This window comes from Canis lupus, chromosome 1 (assembly GCF_048164855.1).
Source record: "Canis lupus baileyi chromosome 1, mCanLup2.hap1, whole genome shotgun sequence".
In the NCBI taxonomy this organism is placed as follows: domain Eukaryota; kingdom Metazoa; phylum Chordata; class Mammalia; order Carnivora; family Canidae; genus Canis; species Canis lupus.
The window spans coordinates 41,660,609-41,672,992 of NC_132838.1; the positions used below are offsets into that span (position 1 = coordinate 41,660,609).

Below are 12,384 nucleotides of genomic sequence, written 5' to 3' on the forward strand. Positions count from 1 at the left end.
TCAGAAAAGGTTGGCAGTTGGGTTATGATGATAAAAATCCTAGCTTATTATTTTCCCAAAGCTCTAGAGTTCAATCATAGTAACAAGAATTATCTTATTTAATCTTCACAATGGTGACCTGAAGGAGAAAGTTGGGTTATTTTTTCTACAACCTTATAGCAGTGAGCAAAGGGAGGACTCAACCCAGAGTTTCAGACACCTGATCTTGTGCTCATTCTTTCTCTCTGCCTGGCTTCCTAAGCTACTTGACTTGGAAAGACATTTAGGACATTAAAGGACTTTGTCCTATCTCAGCTAAGTGACTACCAATTAATGATGTTCTTTTTAAAGTAGTCATCTCTGAAGGTGCTATTTTTTGATCAAAGGATTTTGCATACAATTTTATGTCACTTTGAAGTTAAAAATGTAAGGAAGATGTCTTTGCTGATTCAGGGACATTTATTTGTAGTCTCCATGCAGAGGTGGGGTGGGTGGTGGGAAGACTGGACTTTAAGAAGACAAGTCTTTTTTTTTTTTTTTTTAAGGTTTATTTATTCTAGAGAGAGCCAGAAAGAGAGAAAGAGAGAGTGTGCACATGAGTGGGGATGGGGAGAGGGAGAAAAATCCTCAAGCAGACTCCTCACTGAGTGTGGAACCCCACCTAGGGCTCCATCCCAGGATCCTGAGATCATGACATGAGTCAAAATCAAGAGTTGGACACTCAGTTGACTGAGCTACCTAGGCACCCTTAAGCCAAGAGTCTTATGTCAGCACCAGCACTACATGTGTGTGACTCAAAGTGATTTTCTCAACCTCTCAGAGCCTCCATTCCCTCCTCTATAAAATGGAGGTAAAAACCACCTCTCTGGGTTTTAGTAACAATTATTTGATTTTCTCAACCTCTCTGAGCCTCCATTTTCTCTGCTATAAAATGGAGATAATAATCACCTCTCTGGGTTTGAGTAACAATCATTTGCACTGATAATAATTTTAGAGATAATAATAACAATAACAATAATAACAATAGTAGCTAAATAATTACTAAGCACATGCCAGGGACCGATCGAAGTATATCACATGTATTAACTTATTTCTTCTTCACAACAGAGCTGTGAAGTTTACACCATTGTTATCAGGTAAGAAATTTGAGACATCAAAGGGCAATGTCGTTTGCCTAAGGTGATATAGTTAATAATTGGAGATACCAGGATATGCACAAGAGCACATAACATAAAGCTTGACCCGTGCTAGTTGAATTTGGTTTGATATAAGGTAATACTTCTCCATTACATATTAAAAATGAAAAATGCCCCAGTTCACCAAAATGATATTCTTGAATTCTTCAATTTGAAGAGGACACTTTAAGGAATTTGCAAATTTCACAGAGGTGATATTTTCTTTGGCATGCCATATGCTTTGGGTCCATGGTCTCATTTTATGTGGGACTCTGGCTAATCAGAAAAGAATTTGCATTTTCTCATTTTGATTCATATTCCCAGCTGTGGACTCTTGATGTGAAAATCTTTGCTGACTTGGACCCTTCAAAACACAGAAATATTATTGTGGCCACCACACTAATGTATTTGTGGCTGATTAGTAAGAATGGTATTTTAATTTTTTCCCCTTGAGTAAATGACATTTCTGATGTAGCTGATTTAATATCAGCTGATTTATAATAATGATAAATAGAGCTGATTTAAATGTAGAAAAATAATGTTTCTATATAATGCAAGAAGAAAAGGAGTAATTTAATTTTGGTTAATGTTTGGATTTGAATGATCAGTAAGTGACAGCCTGGTGGACATTATAGAAATCTGAGGTGAGGTGTTGGGGCCAGCTAGCCAGGCTGGGGAGGAGCCTCTTTTCCTATTTTTCATTCTTACTTTGCATGGTTTTCAAATCTTAGGATCACATAGGAGCACTTCTATTGTACTGATATGGTAGACAGAAAATGAATTTAGTATGGGTTTGAGGGCATTTGTCTTACCGTCTGTTAGGGGAGTTGTCAGTCCAGTCAACGGACGCCTAGAAATCTCTTTTTATAGTGAATGATGGCTGTGCCATTGCTCTCTGATAAACGTCATATTTTTTTTCTGTGCATTTCATTTTTGAAATAGAGGTTATCGTATTACATATCATTTTAGCAATCGGAGCCTGTAGGTTGATATGCATCAGGGTTTTGTGCAGGATGACTAAGTCTGTGAGTAGGTGGTGAGAGGCATTGGGTCCCAATAATCTTTCGGATTATAGGAATGTCCCATACACATGACAGTGCAGGAAATGGATGTCTGATTGTGGTTTGCAAATAGAAATTGACCAGTGGTTGTGGAAAGGCAGATGTGCTTCGCTGTTCTCCCATGTTGACAGGAGGAGAACGGGATCTCCTTTTTTCGCCATGGTGTCATGGGGATTGCATCTCACTGTCCTGACGGACATTTGTGGTGGCCATTGTCAATTCATCCTGCTCACATCATTCTCACTCCATTTAGCATTTTTAACCTGCCCTACAAAAATATTGGTCAGTTATGTATACATGGAAGTAATGAAAGTGCTCAGAGCTCCTGTTCTGAGCTGATTGTAGTGGAGAGAAAAGATAAACTGGGTATTAATAACTCAGAAAGGCTGTGTGTGTGACCAGAGGAGACATGGCTTGCCATTTTGCAATTTTCTCTCTATTCGTTTGCTCAACAAATGTTTATTGAACATCTATGCACCCATAACTAATCTAGAGCCTAGATAAAGCAGTGAACCTGGGCATCCATTGAAAAAAAAGTCTCTTCTAAGTTCACAATTAAGTTAATTGAGGAGACTTAAGTGCTCAAAGGATATTAAAATAGTAATAAAAGGACAGATATGCCAGGATGTCAGCTTAGTCCATAGTTTTCTTAGTTACCAAATCGCCTAATGGAATGTGAATTGAACGGATCCATACTTGCTAGAGAAAGACAAAGGAAGTAATCATTTCACTCCGTTTTAATGGGTCAGAGTGACTCCATGCAGGGTAACCTGTTCTTCTGGGCTCTCATGGGGTTTCCTGAAAAAAAAAAAAAAAAAAAGACTGCAATTTGGGGCCGGGTTGAGGAAGAGAGCTGGATTAATGAGTTGAAATACACCTGTTGGAAGCTGTCACCTTCAGAACAATGTTTCCGAAGAGTGAGAAAATTGGGACCTTCCAAACAAAGCCTGGAATCAACAAAAATGACATTCCTAGTGGTTGTAGCCATTGACTAGGAAAGCTTTATGTTTTAGCATGAATAGGCAGGTAAGTAATAAAGGACTGGGATTTATTAACCAGAAACAAGAGTAACTTTACCAAAAGGATTTTGGTCACAGTCTGCCAGTTGGTTGCTCGTACACTTTCTTTAAGGCTCTTTATGCCTCAGGCCTCCATTGCCCAGGAAGAAAGAGCCAGGAGGTGCTAGAGCTAGCATGTAGATCCATTTTTGAGTCCACATCCTGTGATCTGTCTACTTCTCTACTTCTCACTGCCTTTCTCTGAATTCTTACTAGGTCAGCACAAGCACCACTTTGGAATATTTATAAATTTGGTTAAGATTGTTTCGTTGAGGAAATTAACCCAGAAGGGTTAAGTAAGCCTGCCAAAGACATGCAGTCATGGAGCAGAATTCTGCATTTATTTATTTTTAAAGATTTTATTTATTTGTGAAAGACACAGAGAGGCAGAGACATAGGCAGAGGGAGAAGCAGAGTTCCCATGGGGAGCTGGATGCGTGACTCAATCCCAGAACCCCAGGATCATGTCCTGAGCCAAAGGCAGATGCTCAACCACTGAGCCACCCAGGTGCCCCAAAAGTCTGCATTTCTTTTTTGGTCATAATTCAGCACTCTTTGTAGAGTTAGGGAACAGTCCACAAGCCCATACTCATTTCTGACACTAATTGTAAATTTAGGGGTCACCAAGGTGATACTCAAACTTGATAACTTGCTAGAAGGACCCATGGCACTCACTAAGAATTTCTATACCCATAATTTCATTTTATTTTTTATTTTTTATTTTTTTTTCCATAATTTCATTTTATTACAGTCACAGGCTACGGATGAAAATCAGCCAAGCGAAGGATACATGGGACAGAGGCCAGGCAAGTTCAAACACAGAGCCTCCAGCTGCCCTCTCTCAGTAGAGCCCGGTACAGGGTTAATTCAGATATGATATGTGAGAATGTGTAGAGTACTGCCAATCAGGAAAGCTCACCTGAGCCTCAATGCCCAGAGTTTTTACTGGGACTTGCTTACATAGATTGGTTGACTGCCATGTGGCTGACTTTCATCTCCAGTCCCTTGGTATATGGAGCTGATATCACATGACCCAAAGTCTCCACCCAAAATCACACTGTTAGACTCTCTAGCATGGCCCAAGGCCCTGGAGTAAACAAAGATACTTTTATCAGGCAAGACATTCAAGATCTTAGAGCTTGCTTTCCAGGAACTGAGGGCAAAGACTAGACTCTTTTTGGGAAGGTGAAATTTTTTACTACACACTCTTAGAAGCAGGATGACCATGAGAAGAATGATAATGTTGATGACAATAATAATTGTGACATAAGGAAAGAAGAAGTAGATGGTATAATAGGAAGAGCCACATAGGTATGGCTTTGGATGTTTTTTCCCCCAGTAATTACTGATGGTTATTTTTTTTTAAAACACATGATGGAGGAGGTACAGGCTTTAAAGGACAGTGGACCTTTAAGCAGCTGGCATTTTCAAATGATTGATTGTGATTTTATGGCCTTTTCTTCTTTCATTAAATTCAGAATGAATGATTATGTTTTAAAAGCTGATCAACCGGGCAGCCCTGATGGCTTAGCGGTTTAGCGCTGCCTTCAGCCCAGGGCGTGATCCTGGGGATCTGGGATCGAGTCCCACATCAGTCTACCTGCATGGAGCCTGCTTCTCCCTCTGCTTGTGTCTCTGCCTCTCTTTATCTCTCTCTCACGAATAAATAAATAAAATCTTTAAAAAGAAAAAAAAGCTGATCAACCCTAATTATAAACAACTCCACATTCTCTTCTTGCATTTGGACTTATCCAGATAGAAGAAAGAACACGAGTTAAAAGTAATTTGACACGTGACTTTTGGATTTCTGTATCTTTAGCAAGGGAGTCATAATCAAAAACAAATCTCACAGTTCATAAATCCAGTAAGATTTCATCTTAACAAGATTTAGGTATTTGTAGCAAATATTCATTTCAACAAAATTTGGGTATTTGTAGCAAATATTCTCCTTCATTGATAATGGGGCCCTAAATTACTATAGCTTTTTTTAGTGATTATAAAGTTAGAGATTATAATTTTACTGGATTTACTCCACCGATCATTTACTGTGGTGGGATTATTTATGTGGGTTATATTTTACATTGTCTGAATATTAAGTGTACAGGTTCTGAGAAGCCAATTATTAGTAAGTGAAAGAAGAATTGAATGCTGGTGAGGTTGACTATGGGGAGGGCAGGCGAACTGTTCTGCTGCATACAAATAAAGGTTAGAATCTAGGTACAAAATAATTAGTCTAAGAGCAGTGGTCTGAGTCTCTAAAATAGATTAATGGGACTGCTTTCACCAGCACAACAAATTAATCTCTGAAGGCAGATAGTCAAGAAAATGAATGTACAAAACAATGTCAAGTGGTTTTAAGTTAAAGGAAAGAAGAAAATAACCAGGATGCAGTTAAGACCTTCAGGAATTTTCTGTTGGCAGCAGTGATTATAGTGACAGCAGGCACAAACTCTTACCCATAACAGATTCATAAACCTCTTTTAAGATAATAAAAAATAAGATCAGTTCTGGTGTGCACTGTGAGCAGATGAACCTCTCTAAAGGTAAACAACACTCCTCCCAACCCCTGACAAAAGAAGGGGAAAGTTAAATATTCACGGGTAAGTGATATTGGCGCCTGTGGTGCTCAAGTGCCTAAGATCGCAGGAGCAAATCCTGGCATCACACGGGGCTGGGGACACCCCAGAGCTGTTTGTCAGTGCTGACTCACTGCCTGTTTGGCCTGCATGTTTGGCCTCCTGTGTGACCTGGATACGCAAGCTGATAAAAATTTACAGTGTGATTTTTAAATGCTTAGCTGGTTCTTCGGGTGAGGACATTTTGCCATTTGGAATGGTTCTCAGTTGTTTCCATCACTTTTAAAACAGGCAGGTGCTACCCTTCCATTGGCCTCGCTTCTCTAAACTTCAGCAGATTTGGAAATTCTTCTTTCCCTCCCCGGATCATGCTTTGCCTGATCCCCACAATATCTGATGCGTGGATGTCAGGCTTTTTGGAAGAAGTGTCAGCTAGCTCTGTAAAAGTTGTGTAGGTTGACTTGGTTTTACTATCATTGCGCAGTGAGACTCAGCACCTGGAGCAGCTGGTCCTTGTGAATATGCATTTTAAGGAAGTGACCGGTGCATTGATTGGGGTGACAAAGAGGGGACAGTACATGGGGGAAGTCACTGAACCACATGACTGGAATCTTCACCTGCTGGCTCTCTACCCTGGACTCTGCGTCGGGGGTTGGGGGTGATATTTTTTTGAAAAGCAGATTGAGCATCCAGAGTTCTGCTGGGCGCCCTTTGTGGGAGCTCACATGATCTACATAATTATTGTGATTGGTGACACCACACAATGAGCAACAGTTTTAAGCATATCTTTCAATAAGTCCTTTTGTGGGGAAATACTTCTGATTAAAGGGCTACCACATACTATCCATTTGTCTTTTTAAATGACCCTAAATGCTTGAAAGAATGACATGAGTGTGGTTTAATTATGCACAAAGCAGTGATTTGCAGAGATACTGTGGTTTCTCCTTTTCCCACTTTCTGATGGACCCATCTTTGTTAAAGCAGCACAGTCCATCAATGAGTGGAGCAGATGAATCCCTTTGAGGGACAAGGGAAAGGTCCCAGACGCCTGGCCACGGTGATAATTACAGAATGAGCGTCCATCTGCCGCCTCTGGTCCAGGCTGGAGCGGGTGGAAGGGTGTGGAGGCTGAAAGCCCGGGGCCCAGGAGGGATGGGGGGACGAGAGCTCAGAGGGGAGCGTGGCCCTGGGATGCCGTGCTCCGTGACAGCGCCGCACGGCAGAAACTCCGGAGCGAGGAAGGACCTTCTGTTTTCATAGCTGCCGGCAGATCCCTTCAGAAACGTGCTTTGGCTTTTTTTCTTTCTTAGAAGTCTCTCATAAATCAGGTGGCTGCCTGTTGTATTGAGTCAGGTTTACGAGGTCACTGGCAATGTTTCTTTTCTTTCTATTGCTTCTTTGATCTCTCTGTGCATGTGTGCATGTGTGTGTGAGTGTGCATGCATGCACACAAGCATGCTAGGCTCCACCCTTCCCCAAATGCTTCTTGTCTCCCCTAGCTCCTCCAGTTTGGCTGGTTTCCCAGTGCTTGAAGGAGAACCGTTAGGCTCTTCCTCCACAGTAGCAGGGGCCAATTTTTTTTTTTATAAATTTATTTTTTATTGGTGTTCAATTTGCCAACATATAGAATAACACCCTGTGCTCATCCCGTCAAGTGCCCACCTCAGTGCCCGTCACTCAGTCACCCCCACCCCCCGCCCTCCTCCCCATCCACCACCCTCCCCTTCATTTCCCAGAGTTAGGAGTCTTTCATGTTCTGTCTCCCTTTCTGATATTTCCCACTTATTTTTTCTCCTTTCCCCTCTATTCCCTTTCACTATTTTTTATATTCCCCAAATGAATGAGACCATATGTTTTTTCTTCTCCGATTGACTTATTTCACTCAGCATAATACCCTCCAGTTCCATCCACGTCGAAGCAAATGGTGGGTATTTGTCATTTCTAATGGCTGAGGAATATTCCACTGTATACATAAACCACATCTTTTTTATCCATTCAGCTTTCGATGGACACCGAGGCTCCTTAGCTGGGGCCAATTGATACTTTGTACAATCCGCCTAACACACACACACACACACACACACACAAATTAGTGCACAGAGATTCTAGTGTTTCCTCTCTCTGCTTCTTCACTTACCTAACAAAACTGTGTGATTTAATTAGGCCATGCATGTATTCCTTTGCTTTGTAAACCTTTGCGAGCACCTCCTGTATTACACGCCATGCTAGGAAAAGAAAGGGGGCTAGGACTCTTGCAACTAAAAGCAGGAATGACAGATCTGCACGTTGATTATCCTGCATGCTTTATGCTGTATAAGTAACGTTTTGCAAATTTTCTTCAGTTTGCTTATTTTGCTCAATATGAGATTTCTGAGATTTGTTCCTGTTGATATAGGAGGCTCTACTTCACTCATTTTCATTGCTGTGTAGTGTTCCTATGTATTAATGTACGTATCCATTCTTCTGCTGAGACTCACTTAGGCTGTGTCCAGTTTTCTTCATTATGAATGGTGATGCAATAAAAACTCCTGATCTTTTGGCTCACGTACAAAGTTTTTCCAAGAAATATACCAAGAAATGGAATTGCTCTTCAATGTTTGCATCAGCTTGCATGCCTACCAGCAGGGTACGAGAATTCTCTTTTGACCTCAGCATTCTCATACCCGGTATTGCCCAACTGTAAAATTTTTGTCAATATGATGGTATCTTATTGTTTTAACATACCATTTCCTGACTGCTCGCTAGTAAGATTGGACCCATTTTTTTCTCCATGTACTTATTGGCTGTTCATATTTCCTAATTTGGGAATTTCCATTTTGAATCCTTTGTCTACTTTCTTTTGATTTGTGTTTTTGTAATTGATTTTTAAGAGTTGTTTATATATTATGGATGGCAGTCCTTTGACCTTTACGTAGGTTGCAAATATATTTCAAAAACTGTGGAGCTTATTTTGGTTGTGTTGTCTTTTGTGTACAGAAGTTTAACATTTAATTGAAATCAGATTTACCAGTGACATCCTCTATAGCTTATGCTTTTAAAAGATTTATGCTTAAGAAATCTTTCACTACTCCTATGTCAAAGATAGTCTCCTTGGAGCTCTTGGGTGGCTCAGCTGGTTAAGCCCCTGGCTCTTGATTTCAGCTCAGGTCACGATCTCAGGGTCAGCTCTACCCTGGGCACGGAGCCTTTTTAAGATTCTCTGTCTCCCTTTCCTTCGATCTCCCCCACCCAGCCACACACACACACACACACACACACACACACACACACACATACTCTCTCTCTCTCTCTAAGAAAAAAAGATAATCTTCTTATATTTTGTTCTAAAACTTTTCACTTTTACTTTTTACACTCAGATATTTAAATCATCTTGAACTTATTTTTGTGTATGGTGTGAAATAGAGATCTAATTTTACATTTGCTGTGTTGTTCCAGCACCACTTATTGAACAATCTGTCCTTACCCTTACTGATATGTAATCATCTGGTGTTGTATATCAGATTTTCATAATATGCAGGACTTAACTTCTGGCTGTTTGTCTATCACCACACAATGTCACAACTGCCAGGGATTTATTTTATTTTAAATATTTTATTTATTTGAGAGAGAGAGAAAGAGCATGAGTGGGGGTAAGGGGAGTGGAGGGACAGAGGGAGAAGCAGGCCCCCCACTGCTCAAGGAGCCCGATGTGGGGCTCAATCCCAGGACCCTGAGATCAAAACCTGAGCCAACGTTTAACCGACTGAGCTACCCAGGTGCCCCTTGCCAGGGCTTTATAATTTGTTCTTAGCAAGGGCCAGGTGAACCCACAATTTTCTTATTAAAAATATCTTGACTCTTCTTGAATATTTATATATCAGTTGGTACTGCATTAAACTTATAGATTAATTTGCATGTAAATGAGATCTATGTGTTGATTCATTCAGGACACAATAATAAAAAATGTGAATTCCTTTGGATGAGGGACAGGTTTGAAGCAGGGATAGGTAACAGTGAGTTCACTTTTGGTCATTTTGAGACTGATGTGCCTATGTCACATCCCTATGGAGACCTCTGGGAGAAACAGGAAATGCAGGCCTGGATCTCAAGGGGGATGACAGAAAGGAGACCTGAGAGTGTGAGGAAATGATTGGCTGAGAGTGCCTTCAGGAGGCTGGGAACCAAGCTTTGGAGAATGCTTCCATTCCATCAGCAGGTCATGGGGCAGAAGTAAGTGGGTGACAAAAGGGAGTGATGGGAGAAAATCAGAGACTTACAAAGAGAATGTGGAGGAGAGTAAGCAACCTCCTTAAAAGAAAAAGAGAGAAGAAAGAAAGAGAGGAAGAGGGGAAGGGGAGGGGAGGGGAGGGAATGGAAGGGAAGGTAAGAGAAGGTAAGAGAGGGAAGGGAAGGGAAGGGGAGGGGAGGGGAGGGGAGGGGAGGGAAGGGAAGGGAAAGGAAGAAAAAAAGGAGTATTTTCTCACTATACACACCTGCTAGAATGGCCAAAATTAAAAAGACTGACAACACCAAGTGTTAGCAAGGATGTAGAACATCAAGAACTCTCCTCCCCTGTTGGCAGGAAAGTAAAATGGTACGACCACTTTAGAAAACTATTTGGGGGCTTCATAAAAAGTTAAACATACATTACACAGCTCTGCCATGGCACTGCTAGATATTTACCCAAAGGGAAGAAAAAATATGACCACGCAAACACTTGCACATGGATATTCAATGTAGCTTCATTCACCATGGTCCAAAACTTGAAACAACCTAAATGTCCATCAGCAGGTGCATGGGTAAACATGTCGTGATAGATCTTTACAATGGAACACTAGTCAGCAATATAAAAGACTGCAGGACTAACACACACAACAATATTGGTGAGTCTCAGAAACAGTATTGGAATGAAGTAAGCCAGGCAAAAAGAGAATGTGATGAATAATTCCAGTTACATAAAGTGCAAACTGTAGTGACAGAAAATTGGGCTGGGACAGAGGGAGGATGAGCTATAAAGGGAGATGAGAAATTTAGGGGAGTGATGGAAATGATTTGACCTTTAAATAGAAGCAGTTTTGTGATACTGTGATTTATAAGAAATATATATATTTGGTCATTCAGATGATCAAAATCTGTTTCTCATATGCATTCTATTCCTCCCTCACAGTTCCTGATGCACAACTCTCCAAACCCTCAGAATGTCCTGAGCCATAAGAGCAATGGGTACATTTTTTTTTTATAGTACTCGGGCTCTTGCCCTCAGTTCCTGAAAAGCTTCAGAGCCATAAAGGTCAAATTGTTATTTCTAACAAACCCCTTTCTACCACAACTGGGTTTAGTTAATGAAGTGATTTTTGCAAAGCACCGAAGGATGGGGGCTGGTTGCCAGGGGAACCAACCATGACTCTAAGGTTTGAACTTTCAGTTTTACCCCCTGATTTCCAGAGATGGAAGAGGGGCTAGAGATTGAGCCAATGGCCAGTGAGTTAATCAATCATGCCTAGTAGTGAAGCTTCTGTTACAAGGACAGGGTTCGGAGAGTTTCCATGCTGGGGAACTAGGATGCTTCCATGTGCTACTGTGCTGGCCTCCAAGCTCCATGAGGACAGTTCTTTTGTTCAGGATCTTACCCCATGTGTTTCCCTATCTGGCTATTGATTCATATCCTTTAATATCCTTTGTAATATATTGGTAATCTGGTGAGCAAATGGGTTTTCCTGAGTTCTGGAAGCAATTCTAGCAAATTAATCAAATCCAAGGAGGGGGTTGGGGGAACTTCTGGTTCATAGTCGGTCTGTCAGAAGCACAGGTTAACAGCCTAGATTTGGGATTGGCATCTGAAGTAGAGGGCCTTCTTTGTGGGATGGAAACCTTTACCTGTGGACTCTGATGTTACCACTAGGTGGATAGTGCTGGAATTACATTGAATTCTTGGATTCACCCTACTGGTGTCAGAATTGCTTGTTGATGTGGGGAAGCCCCCCCCCCCCCCCCAGGAATTGAGTCTAGGAACTCTCACATTTATTGCCCATAAATTATTCCTCAATAAAGTCAATAACTGAAAGCAAGCAGGTAGGCAGAAAAGAAAGAGAAAGGAAGGAAGGGAGGAAGGAAGGGAGGGAGGGAGGGAGGAAGGAAGGGAGGGAGGGAGGGAGGGAGGAAGGAAGGAAGGAAGGAAGGAAGGAAGGAAGGAAGGAAGGAAGGAAGGAAGGAAGGAAAAGTTGTCCTTAGCAGTGTCCAATGAAGAGACCTGAGCAGGAGCACGCTGTGGTGGGGGAGCCTTGAGGAGTCCGCGCTGGCTGAGCAGAAAGGTCAACACTCTGGCTTCCCTCTCTTCTTCCTTTTCTCCTCTCTTTCTCCCCTTTTTGCTCCATCTTCCCTCCTCTTTTTCTTCTTTTCTAATTTATAAGTTAGAGTAGAAGGCAGCAACTTGGGCTTTTGAGGTGTTTATGCATTGGAAAGAGACTATGAGCAGAAAGGAAGGAAGGTTCCTGCTCTGGGGAAAGATTTCCAGAGCTTACCTGTAAAACACAGTCCTTTCCATATCTGGCCAGCC

At 41.4% G+C, this 12,384-nt stretch overlaps 1 protein-coding gene across 5 annotated transcripts in view; it reads left to right on the top strand.

Moving 5' to 3' along the window:
* PPP1R14C (protein phosphatase 1 regulatory inhibitor subunit 14C) overlaps window positions 1-12,384 on the top strand; it is an 86,169-nt gene that overhangs the window by 61,382 nt on the left and 12,403 nt on the right. The window contains exons 4-6 of one of the 5 annotated variants that reach the window (XM_072827621.1): window positions 1,087-1,115; window positions 4,025-4,079; window positions 10,996-11,051. The exons of 1 other annotated variant lie outside the window; for it this stretch is intronic. In XM_072827621.1, coding sequence (XP_072683722.1) covers window positions 1,087-1,115; window positions 4,025-4,079; window positions 10,996-11,051 — 140 coding nt within the window. The remainder of the gene's footprint in view (window positions 1-1,086; window positions 1,116-4,024; window positions 4,080-10,995; window positions 11,052-12,384) is intronic. 3 more of the 5 variants (XM_072827652.1, XM_072827631.1, XM_072827645.1) reach the window with 3 other exon arrangements.